The 13432-nt window shown below is 42.6% G+C and overlaps 1 protein-coding gene across 7 annotated transcripts in view; it reads left to right on the top strand.

The window, feature by feature from the left end:
• Nucleotides 1-13432, top strand: part of DYNC1I2 (dynein cytoplasmic 1 intermediate chain 2) — a 1097199-nt gene that overhangs the window by 124364 nt on the left and 959403 nt on the right. For all 7 annotated transcript variants that reach the window (XM_069616204.1, XM_069616201.1, XM_069616199.1 and 4 more), the window contains one exon: nt 11787-11904. In XM_069616204.1, coding sequence (XP_069472305.1) covers nt 11787-11904 — 118 coding nt within the window. The remainder of the gene's footprint in view (nt 1-11786; nt 11905-13432) is intronic.

Consider the following 13432-nt stretch of genomic DNA (forward strand, 5'->3'; position numbering starts at 1 on the left):
TTGGTGAGTGATAAACCGGGCAGATACTTATTTATGAAACTTCTCATTCAGAGGTAAATATTCACTGTAATGATGGTCTATGTCCCAAATTCTGGACAGGAAGGTTTTCTGAAGGCAAAGCTGGCGACATGTGAACTTATTGCAGAGGGGCGTGTCATATTGACAGATTTCAACATGATATGGGAAGCAGAGATTGACAGTAGCTGAGTGGGATATATACCATGGGGCACACCATCACAACAACTTAAAGACAAATGTACGTGGTTGGGGCTAGTTGATGTGTGGCAGGGCAATAGGGGCAAGGAGTTGAGATTTACAATTTACTTGAACGTTCATAGGACTCGGTCACGAATAGATTAGATTTGGGTATCTGCCAGATTGGCAGGACAGTCTCTGTGGGAATCGATTACGCTATTGGATCATGCACCCGTGGGTGCGACATTGACCATGGCATCTAGTAATAGGGAGCTTTGGAATTGGGTTTTACCGGAATGGATCCTCTCGGATACGGCCTTCTCGGGGGAGATAGCAGAAAGAATTCAGGCCTATTTTGGTGGAAAATGCAATGGTGGATATATCGCTGGGGATATGGTGGGACGCCTTCAAAGTGGTAATCAGGGGGGGAAACTTATAGCACACAAAGCCCTGAGGGAAAAGATGAATCTGCGACTAGAGGAGGACTTGGAGATACCCATTTTCAGCATTATATTCTTGAATTGTAACTACCCTACGAGGAATAGAATGAAAACATATGGAGCAATTAAAGGACAGCTTGAATTATTAAGGGCAAAAAAGGCGGAAAGGACCCAACGCAGATCCAAACACAACTATCTAGAGAGGAATAGAGCGGGTAGGCTATTAGCACGACAATGAAGACAGAAGAAGGCTACCCAAATTATCCTAGAAATCAGGGAAGGGGAAAACGGATTCACGCCCGGGATGGAGGCGAGCGCTTTTAGGAAATGGAGAGAGGCGGGCTGTGTAAGGCTTAAAGATTTAATTTATGGCCAAGAAATTAAAATGTTGAAAAATGTAAACAAACCTTTGACCTCACTGTAAAGGATCGGCTTTGTTACTACCAGCTCCGGCATTAGGTTCGTCACCCCTTCAATAGACTCTCGGCTGTTAGACAACTCGCCGCTTTTGAGAAATATCTCTCGCACACTGGGGACACGCATCTTATATCAACATTTTATGCTCTGGTCTCTGAAGGCGGTCCCCAAGAAAAGTGGTCAAGTGGGAAGTTACCTTAGATCGGCAAACATCTGATGAGGAATGGCAGACAATTTGGTACAATATTCCGAAGCTAACTCGATCCATCCAACTAATGGAAATGTGGTATAAAATCCTCACTCAATGGCATTATACTCCGGTGAGGCTACTAACAATGTTTATGGAGCCATGGCCAGATTGTTGGCTTAAGTGTAAGGGGATTGGCTCCATGTTTAGTGGTCCTGTCCAGGTCTGAAATATTATTATGCGAGACACTGCAGGTGGTGTTAGGGGCAAATATACCTGTGGGGGCAGGAGAATATCTTCTGGACGTTTGGTCAAGGGGGATGGCTCCACGAGGAAGGGCACATAAAAAAGCATTTAAGGTTTTGATTTTGTGGGCCCTAATCGTGATCGCTCAGAGCTGGAAGAAAGAGGTGGCTCGAATCAATCATGAGTGGCTACACAAAATTTGGCATGTCTTAGTCATGGAACGGATTAAGCATATTCTACAGGGGCAGGAGGGAAAATTCAGGACAGACTGGGGTACATTGTTGGAATACCGATGACTATCGAATCCAACTGTGCCCTCCAAAACCTTTTGGATTTTGTACATTGCCTAAGGCCTCTCTAATAGACAATATTATGGTGGAATGTTACTGGTGCTTCTTAGTACTTAGTACATGTCCTTGTTACGCTCACCTGGTATCCACGGGGACGCCACCCAGCCCTGGTTGGATGATTTGCACTCTCAAACCCTCTCCCGGTCCCTTGGTAAGGCCTCTGGTTAAAGATGGGTCTGCAATATAGGAGAGTTGGATTCAATACCAGATTGTCTTTGTTTTCCCACCTCCCTTGGCCTCAACTCCTTCCTCCCCATTGGGCCTTCTCCTCACCTTAATATTGTAAAAAGTGGATTCTCCGTCCCTCTGCTCGTGGCAGGGGCGCGTAGATGTGGGGGGTGAGCAGCGACCAAGTTACTTCACTGGTGCAAGCCCCCCTGTGGGAAACCAAGCCTGCTGCGACTCCGTAGGTTTGCTGCTCTACAGTCTTTATATGCAGTTCTTATGTTCCTCTTAGTTCGAATAATAATGTCTTGCTTCTTTCCTTTTAGGTATGGAAAGGTATTTTGGTGTTGTCATGCAGTTTGAAGATTAGCATGGGCCAGTAGGCGAAAGCGCTGTGTGCGCGATGCTGTCCGGTGAGTAATGCACGGTGCGCTGCGCTGTTTTGCCTTTTGTATTGCTAAACTGTGTCTTTTCTCTCCTTGCAGGTCACGATGTGCCTCTCTGAGCGCCATAATGTTCCAGCGATGATACTGACCAGGAGATGACAACCCAGGTAAGAATTGTGTGGCTTTCTTTGTTCGGGAGGAAACGTGAGTAAACCCTTCCTAATGCTGTCTTTCTTTCTCCTCTTTCCAGGTTATGGTATTCCAGGATGCATGCGGTGCCGGATGATGGAGTTCGTACCTTAAGGTGAGTGGAACTGAAGTTGGCGATGGATTGAAGACCGGATACTGTGGCAGGTAAGTTTCGTAGTGTTCTTTCTCTCTCTGCAGGTCCTTGGTTTCAGGTAAGCTGGCATCAAAGAACTGGACACGGTGAGCGTTACGCTGCCCACCGCAGAATCACGCGAACCATGTTCTGCTGTTTGGGTGCGGTTTAAATAGTCTCAGGTAAAGTAGTCCAGGTAAAGTAGTCCCAGGCCTGCCACACCCAAAAGACTAGACTGCATAGCTCACTTCCCTGTAACTGAGCTATGTGTGTGCCTCCATGTTGGGTGAACTCCCCAAGTTAAATAGTCCCAAGTAAATAGTCCCATTCTAATGTTGGTCTTCATGATGGTTATGAGCCTGGCGCCAAAGAGTCTTGAATGAGGTTTTAAGGCCTTTGACCTGGCCCTAACTGGAAGGCTGACTTGCCAGTGAGGGCCAGGGCTAAGGGTCATGACTGTCCCATGGTTCGCCGGTTGGGGCAGACTGTCTCAGCATCTCGAAGAGTGGCGTGCCATTACTTTAGATGCGTTGGTGCTGGATAACATAGCCCATGGCTACTGTCTTCCCTTCCTAAAGCGGCCTCACGACAATCCACCGGGGAATTTCGCTTTGAAGCTTCCGGATCCGCTCCTTGTAAGAAATCCTGACCCTGCTAGAGAAAGGTGCTATAGGAGTGGTGCCTGTAGCGGAGAGGAAAAAGGGATGGTATTCCCCTTATTTTTTTGATCCCAAAGAACGACAGAGGAATGAGACCCATCCTGGAAGGACAAGTTCAAGATGGTCACTCTTTCTGAAGTCCTCCAGGCCCTTCAACTTCAGGATTGGTTTGGAGTCTCTGGACCTACATGATGCTTACTTTAATGTGCTGATTCATCCAAAGCACAGGAAGTACCTGAGGTTTGCTGCTGCTGACTCGCACTTTCAGTTTCGGGTCCTGCCCTTCGGATTGACCTGCGCCCTGAGGGTCTTCGCCAAGCTAATGGTGGTGGCAGTGTATCTCGGGCAGGGGGGGTGCACCTCTACCCCTACCTGGACAACTGGCTGATCTGTGCGCATTCTCCAGAGCAAGCATTGGATCATCTGAGTCTCACCTGCCGCACCCTCCACAAGCTGGGCTTCTCCCTCAATTTCAAAAAGTCGCATCCGACACCTTCTCAACAGCTCCAATACATCAGGGCTGTGTTGGACACGTCCTTGGGCAAGTGCTAGCCTCCCAAGGTAAGGGCTCATCACATTGTGCAGGTTTTGGACAAGTTTCAACATGCCCAGAGTCTCCCGGCTTTCAAATTCTTAAGGTTGCTCGGCCTCATGGCATCCTGCATTCTTCTGGTGCCAGAGGCCAGGCTGAGGATGAGATCCCTGCAATGGGTCCTTAAGATGCAGTGGTCGCAGTTCTCCGGCAAGATGTCGGATCCCATTCAGATTCCAATCTGTCTCCCAGGATCCTCTGTGGTGGGCCAATGAAGGAAACCTGATGAAGGGGGAACCGTTTTGGCAACCGTGGCCGGAGTTGACAGTAGTGATGGATGCTTCCTTCAGAGGATGGGGCGCGCATGCCAACGACTTGACCGCCAGCGGCCGTTGGTCTCCGTCGGAGTCCAATCTCCACATCAATCTGTTAGAGCTGAGGGCCATCAGGCTGGCCCTGAAGGCTTTCCTGCCATCTGTACAAGGGAAGAGTGTCCTGATCATGACAGACAACACAGTGGCCATGCATTACCTCAACAAAAAAGGGGGGAGGTAGGGTCACTCCCGTTGTGCAGAGGCAATGCAGCTCTGGTTCTGGGCCATCCAGCAGGGAATTTCGATCTCAGCAGTTCATCTGGCTGGAGACGAAAATCTAGCGGAGGACGCTCTGAGCAGGCAGAGCACGGTCTCTCACGAGTGGGAGTTGGCTCAGATAGTCCTACTGGAGATCTTCGCCCTTTGGGGAACCTCACAAGTGGATCTCTTCACCACCAGTGCCAACTGGAAGTATGAGAGATTCTGCTCAAGGGTATTTCCTCCGAGAGGAGCCTTAGGAGACGTGTTCCTCCAACGTATTCCACATCGCCCTCCCAGCCTGCCCCTCTGGAGAATTTCCTATGCAATTTCAGTTTACGTTTCCGCACGGCTATGTGCAGTGAAGCAGGCATTGGATTGGTGCCACATGTTATGGGGGAAAAACATAAACTGAAGCTACGGGCGCTGTGCGCCCTATTTATAACATCTGGTAACGTCGCCCTCGATGGAGGCCTTCGAGGGACATCGACCCGACGTCATTGACGTAGGACGCCCTCTGCCGAAAAAGTTTCCAAAGTGCACAGCTGTGGACATTACATGTCAAAGATGTGGAATACGTTGGAAGAACATCCAATCGAAAGAATGTTACCAGTTGGTAAGTAACTTGTTCTTTGGCAATAGTAGTGGATGTATTGCTAGATAGCCATTTAAATACCTTGAAGGCTTCTGCAGAGACTGTACCGGGTAATAAAGCTAATGAGGATGTGTTCTTAGAATTGATTGTCATGGGCGATGACCTACCAGACTTACTCTCCTACCAGTGTTGCACATTAAACCCTTAATCTTACTGTCGCGGATAACCTAAATCTGATTCATAGTTTCAATTGTTAACTAATATAGATCACCTTTCTCGTAACTTTAAACCAGAGACCGTTGGCCTAATGTTCCATTAGGTCTGATACTTTATTTTGATCGAAGTACTTTACTTCCAATATATAGCATATTTTGTGTGTCCAACTATGATCATGAATCTTATTGCATACATTGGAAATGTTCACGTTTGAATTTCTTACATCGCAACAATTCTTAAAATATTGAAATGTTCACATCATGACACCCGTCTCCATCATGTTAGCATATCACTTCATTTATGTGCGCCTATACATACAACTTTGTGCGAGTTCTGCTGGTACATGTAACAACTCTTAAACTATTGTAATTCTCACGTTATGATACGTGCCTCTATCTTGCCAGCATATCACTTCGCTAATGCGTTCTTGAGATACAATATTGCTCTTTGCAACTACTTTGAAACCATTGTAATTTTCACGTCATGACACGTGCCTCCATCATATACATACAATACTACTCTGGCTGCCATTCATTTGGTCACCGAGCCGTATGGTCTACATATGACATCACACGCCTCCGACATGTGACGTCATCATGCTGCAACGTCACTTCCGTGACACATTTGTTTATATGTAGCGTTCCCGAATGGCTGTTTTCTCCTTAATATCGCTGATTAAAGTGTCAGGACGCGGGGATTGGGCCCCTTGATTTCTTTTTGCACCGATTCACGGGTAAGGTTTCCTCTTTGTCCGCTAATTTATTTCCTTTCTAAGACTAATGTATAGAAGAATTAGTGTACTATTAATATGCAATTGGCTGGGCAATAGATGCGTAATATGGGAAAAGTGTACTTTGGCCCTAACACTCTTCTCTCTCCTCTAATACTTTACCTCTCTAATCTATAGAAGAGTGAGTCTACCTTTAATAATTAATAATAATTTAGCATTTATATAGCGCTACAAACTCTCGGGTATCAGAGTGCTGCTTATTATTACCAACGGTGTGTGGTGCTCACACACTTTAGGCCTTTAATATGGGATTAGCTGGCTAACATATGTTGAATGTGGAAATATCGTACTTTGGCTTTAGGTATATATTTTCTGCTTGTTGTTGATTCATCGCTGCACCCACTAAAGGGCATTACTTGTCAACCTATGAATCCTTCCCCATGCAATTTTGCGGATTTTTCTGAATTAACTTGAAGGGGGGAGTCTAACGGATTAGTCTCCACCTACAGGTATGCTTTGTATACCATGTATCCCATCTCGCACTGTCAATCAAAGTTACATTGTCACTCTGATTCCTTTTATACTTAGCTATGATTGTTCTACCTTTGCAGAAACTGGTCGTATTCAAACAAGATTTAGGGGAAGGGCGGTTACGCATCCTCCCCATGGTTCATTTTGAGGACTTCACCATTATACATTTTTTGTTAATCAACATAATTACACGTGTGAAACTATGAATTTATTTATTATCTTGCAATTAGATTGCTTACGGGTTTAATCCTTACTCACATTTGACTGGGTGATACTGGTGGCAAGCCTAGTCTGGCACGGTTCCTCATATTTGGGTATTATACCCTTCCTACTGAAGATTAATACATAACCTTATTTGGCTTTTTAATTTTCCCTTTTTCTTTTTGTTTTTCTTTCCTTTCTTTCTCCTTAATGTTGCTTTGTCAACTTTGTGCATCATTTGCTTGACCTCCCCACCGGCAATCAAAAATGTGGTATGTTTTGTTTCCGATTATTACTAATGCTGGTTTTTCATTTCATTACAATATGTATCACTTGAATTGTACACCACAATTTCTTATTTTTGTTGAAATTGTTGATTTGGATTTGTTTCAAATGTGTTGGCTGTCGACTATCTAGAACAGACAGCTTACTTCTTTGAATACAGCTGTTTTGGAATACCGTATTTCTGATGTTGAACATTTCTATTGTCTAAATCAACTTGAGCGCGACTCACCTTCCCACCCCAGCAATCTCGGATACCCAGGACAGGCATAACACTGGTAGTTTAAAATGGGGAGCGTTATCTAGCTTGCTTGAATTTCAAGGCCCATTCATTTCTCCTGGGACGAACTACATGGTCAATTGGAAGTGCCTCTTCTTGTCTGGATTATGTATTTATTGATCCAGTTCTATGATCATGCAATATTTAAATGGTCACTTACTTTGGCTAACCTTATCATTTTGAAGTATTCAGAAACAAAGCTTACGATAAATGCCTAAGGCAATCTTATTATTTGGACCGAGTTTAACCTTAATAGGCTATCCAGTTTCATTTTATATCATGAAGCCTTCTTTTTTAACTGGTTGGATACCATGATTGGTATTTTCATCTATTGATGAATATTTTGGGGACACACCTACGTCTGTATTCCCGTAGTGGCACAACAAGTTGTGCCTAGGACAGCCCTTAGGATGCTTTAATCCAAAGCAGGAAGAGGAACCCGTTGTTCCAGGTCCCTTATCCAAAAAGATCAGTCTTTGTCTTGCATGGATAGAAGGAAACGGGTAGGTAGTCTCTCTACCTGGCATACAAAATGGCTTAGATCTCACAAAGCTTCAGCCTCGAACGCCAATTGGATGTTCCTATTTAAGCAATTGCGGAATAATGATAATATCATATTTTGGTCCATTATTTGGAAATTCACCAAAGCTGTTTGCCCGCATGATGCAAATTCAGTGGCGGAGGCTAGGTGAGTTAGTGCCATTGCTGAGATATACTTTTACACCAGTTACCAGGCTTCCCTTCTCCTGAGGGGTCTTATGGATAGAGTGGGCTGTTCGCCTTTGACATCCTTGATCTTCAGCTTATTATTAAGGACCTGAAAAACTGCAGGGCCCCCAGGCCCGGACGGGATAGCTAATGCAGTGATTTGGGCTCATCACGATTTCTGGTCTTGTACTTTGGTCCGGCTTTTCTCCAAAATTCTAATGACAACTTATATCCCCTTTAGCTGGCAGACCTCTATTTTAGTTGCTGTATTTAAGAAGGGCGAAAGAAACGACCCTAACCATTACAGACTTCTAGCTATGCTAGATAGCAGTTCAAAAACCTTTTCGATAATGGTATTAAAAAAGCTGAATACCTGGGTGGAGAGCAAGGGTCTCCTACAGAAATTTCAAAGGGTTTTCGTAAAGCACATTCAATATCATTTAATATTTGTGCGTTGATGTCTGGAGTAGACAAAAAAGGAGGGGGAAGAACTTATATTTGCTTTGTAGATTTTTCCAAAGCATTTGATATGTTAAATCGCTCCCACCTGTGGGGCAAACTGCATTCCTGGGGTATTGATGCTCAACTGCTCTATTTAATCATGGATTTATACTCTTGACACCTTGGTACTGATACGTGTGAACCAAGACGGACAGCTAACTTTACCTATCTCCACGAATAATGGCCTGAAGCAGGGTTGCGTTCTAACTCCCTTACTATTTCATTTATACATTTCAGACATGGCCGAAGTTATTGAATCAGCCAATTTTCCCCCCCGTGCCCGAGAATTGGTGTCTATCCCTTGGCTCTGCTATGATGATATGGTTTTATTGGATCACACCCCATTTGGTCTCCAACTATCGATTGATGCCCTAACTCTTTATGTCAGGCAAAATAACCTAAATATTAATATTCGCAGAGCTAAGATTATTAAGACTGTGGCAAAAATGAAGAATACAGTTCAATTTTTTGGGAAAAATGACACCATGTTTGAAATAGTATAAAGCTACATTTATGTTGGGGCTGCAGTAACATTTTGCCCGAATTGCACATTTTGTGGTGGTCTTTTTTCTCACCCAAGATTCTCAAAAAATTTCTGGTTTAAAAAAAGTGTGTTTGTAAACATGCCGGTTTTAATATTGAGGGATTCGTCTATCACACCAGCATTATTCTGGTTATTTGATGAGGTATTTTTGTACCCGAGTCAAAATTGAAATGGTTAGAAATTTTGAAAGGAAAGCTTCTAAGCTCTATTCTGGATGTGCCCTCTTCCGTGCCAGTCGAAGCCTTGAAACTAGAATTTGGTCTCCCTTCTTTGAGGTCCATATGGCTATTACAGCCTTATAAATGTATGTTATCCTTGCATGCTGTTTTATCCTCTCAAGATACTTTATTCTCATTGCTAAAGCGTTCTTATCTATTCCCACTAACTCCTTTTTGCAGGAATTGCGCACCACCTGTTTTTTTTTTTTTTACACCTTGACAATATTGGTCTGCAGTTGGTGGACTTAATTGAGTCTTCGATTGCTAAGCACCTTTTGAAGAACAGAACTTCTGTATGGGACACCGACAAGAGTCTATGTAGCATCCACTCTTAAAAAAAAAATGGTTTTTAAATAAATAAAATAAGTTATTTTCAGCACAATGCTTCTCTCCTTATATGGTCTGCTCTTATTTGGCCAAGCCATGTTGTATGCAGCTGAAAAGATACATCACATATTTGATTTTCAACATAATCCCTATCAGAGAATATCTCGTGACATGGGACTGCGTACGAGGACAGAATTAGTCCTCTTTGTCAGGGTCCCATTAAAACCTTCAGACATATTCTCACCTAACGTTCGATTTTATCTGTGGCTTAAGTGAAGAGATACTCCCCTATTCTGATATATATGGAACATATTCAATCTGATCAATCTTGGAATAATATCTATTGTGCCAATTCAATTGGTGGTGACGGCTTCAGCATTCAATTGGTGGTGACAGCTTCAGCATTCTTTATTTGGAAAGAGGCCTTACACTTGTTTACATAGCACAGCCGTAATATATTTGATTGGGGAAGCATCACCATTTTAGTCACTGTTATTTTAGATTGTATTTGACTGTTTGTATGGTATAGCTTTTATTCTCATGAATTTATTATGATATGACGGATTTTTATTGTGGTTCTTTTTTCTATGTAATAAGTGCTGAAGGTTTTGATGTTTAAGCAACGCACAATAAAAAACAAACATTTAAATAGTTTGCTTCCTGTATCCTTATAACAACATCTAAAATTCAGTTTAGCTTGCAGCTGCTTCCTCTGCCGGCCTTCAATCATAAGTTAAAGATAGCCTTGCTAACTACGATTGGTTTTAGTTGGTAAACATTGTTCATGTGTATTTCCATGGGTGGATTGTTTATACAGCTGGTACAAACATCCTATATTCTGGCGAGCTAAAAATAAAGCCCATCTGTGCTTTCTGCTTATGTGGATAGAATGCTGCTCTGTATGTCGGCACATTCCTAGGATTCCCAAGGCCTTGTCATAGATATAAAACTGCTACAGTGTTGATTCATAGCTCTTTGGTGGGTCGCAGAGGGACACATGTATGCCATGCATGAGATGCTGTAGACCCCTTAGAAACAATAGTTTGACTTTTGTACGGGTTCTGGGAAGCACATTTACTTATAAAATGCTTTTCATTGTTTACACTCTATCAATGCCAGTTCATACAAGATTGGTATACATTTCTATATCATAATTGATATCAAACATTTTGATACTAACTTTTGGGGAGGTTTATATAAAACATGTAAATGAATGTTGTCAAAAAATAATTTTTATATACATTTCTATATCGAATGATATTTTATATTTTGTATATACATGTATATGTTTTAAACATGTTTATATGCATTTTTATATCAAAAAGATATAAAAATTGTTTTATATTTTCTGCTTCCTATAACGTGTATATAAAAATGATTGGAGTGCAATAAAATTGCTATCAAAATCTTTGGGGTTCTTATCAGTTTGCTATAAAATGTATATCTGCTTCCTATCAACCCGGGGTGGAACCCCTGTGTGACGTCAGCAACGCGTCACTCTGCAAGAACCTAGATTTACAGTTCCCGTCTTCATATCTCACTTTTCTCTCGGCGACTGACCGAGCAACATCGTTGAGCGCTGCTCCCATCGTTATATAGATGTTATGTAAAATGTGTATTCACTTATATCAAAACTAATATACATTAGAAAACCCTTCCTATAAAATATACATTTGCTATAAGATCGATATCAAACATTTTTTATATCAAATGTATATTATGTTTATATCAAAGCACATCAAAGTTGGGGCAGGACTAAGACTGGAAACATGGGGCGAGTCCACCTGTCAAAAAATGTAACATGAGACAAAAGGGGGCTCCTTCTACTGCTATGATGTCCAGGGCTGCTTCTGGCACACAACCAAGTTGTATATGGGGGGCAGTGCTGGGGCTCACAGCAGTTCTTACAATGTCAAGAAGTGCTGGGATGAGAGTTCTGCCTGCAGCACCAGACTCCGCTGAGAGAACTTTGAAGTAGTGCGGCCCTATGTGAATCTCCAGACCATCCTGGTTCTCTGGGATTAGCCACCCTCCCTTAACGTTCTGAGGGATATCATGTTCATTATTTGATTGTGACTAAAGACTACACTTGAGGAATGTTTGTTATGAAACTTGTGAATTGTCCTTATGATACACATTTTAAAGCATACATGGAAACATAATTGTGTTTTATTTTCTGAAGACGGATCAGAAAAAAGAAACGGTTGCTCCTGTACCAGAAGAGTCTGACCTTGAAAAAAAGAGACGAGAAGCTGAAGCATTGCTTCAGAGCATGGGAATAACACCGGACACTTCTCTGGGTAAGACTTAGAACTGTGCATGATATCTTGCTATGGGGTAATGGGCCGTTCTTTCTAACTCCAGAGTATGAAGACTGCACCAGAAATACGAGAGAACTAGAGATGAGCAAGTCCTAAAGCGCCTACCATTGAATAGATTTTGGGACAAGCTGTTTGCATATAAATTGCTTATGTGGAATATCATGCTATAATGAACTATTCTACGTACTTTACATGTTTTATTGTTACTTGGATTTATGTTACTAGTGTCCAAAATGACATCACCCCAGCCATAGGATGTACAGATTGCACACAGAACAGCACAGAGCAGTACATACAACATTCACCGTTTAAAACGTACAGCAAGAGATTCACCAAACTGATCTAACAATACAATCGTTTTTCCAACATTTAATGCTGGTACAGGCTATACATGCTGTTTTATGTTATGGTACTGTATACTGCAACCTGCAGCTATTTTTATGGCCTCCAGGTGCTCTTCAAGATCTGACGTGAAGGAGGGTGGGTTAGGTTAATGTGGAGAGGCGGAAAATGCAAGACAACTTGTGTTGATGGCTGTGAACGCCGGAAGTACCCTGAGCTCTGCGTTAGGGTCTTTTCATAAGTGCTATGTTTGAGAGCATAACGTTATTTGTGTCCAAATGGAATCGTTGTGTGCCCGTGGTACTAGGATATATCGCTCGTGCCTGTGATAGACGGTGGTTTTACAGGTGAAGCGTTCTGATGTTTGATGAGAGGTATTCAGTTTCCATGTCAAGGGGGCTTAGATGGCATATGTGTTGGAAGTTAGAATTTCAGTGTGTAAATGCAGGGAAGCAGTTAGTGGATTCCTTGAGAAGCATGTTGGTGAAGAGTGCAGACAATCTTTAAGCCACATACAGCAAATCATAACAAAGCATTAGATGCATAGGAAAGAACATGTACAACTTGTGTTGTAGAATTGTGTGTCAGCTTTCTTTTATGTGCTTTTTCCCAACAAACTTCAAGCATTCCGTTTGTTACTGCCTTTGTCGACGCAAGAGGCACGTCCCAGTGTGCAGCATTCCGGCTCTGAGCTGTTATTCATGCCAGATTGCACAAGTATAATAAGTAGGGCTGTAGAGTTTGTATTTCAACATTGTAAGCGAGACCGAAAATCAATTAATTCCCACCAATGTTGACTTTTGTGTATAGGCATTACTTTAAAAATGCTTTTGGTTTACCTCTGCTTCTCTTGCCTGCCACTCTAGAATTTGGTGCACATCACTGACATTAGAGTGGTTTGGTTTTAGCAGACCCGTCACACGTATTTCCTGATAATCCCAATTTATAACAGTTAAAGTAAAGGGTGTTGACGTGAGATATTCCTGTGATTACAAAGCTAATGCATGCAGAGTTAAATATGCATGGTAATTGCCAATGTGTGATGAGTTGGTGGTCTCGGCATAATTCGTGGTGGACAGGTGTTCAAATTAGTACTGACATTAATTGGCGTGCCAGCTCGTGGTATCAGCAGCAAGGCCACTGATTGAATGAGCACAGAAGCGAG

Source organism: Ambystoma mexicanum, chromosome 9 (genome assembly GCF_040938575.1).
Source record: "Ambystoma mexicanum isolate Mex_15411 chromosome 9, UKY_AmexF1_1, whole genome shotgun sequence".
Taxonomy (NCBI): domain Eukaryota; kingdom Metazoa; phylum Chordata; class Amphibia; order Caudata; family Ambystomatidae; genus Ambystoma; species Ambystoma mexicanum.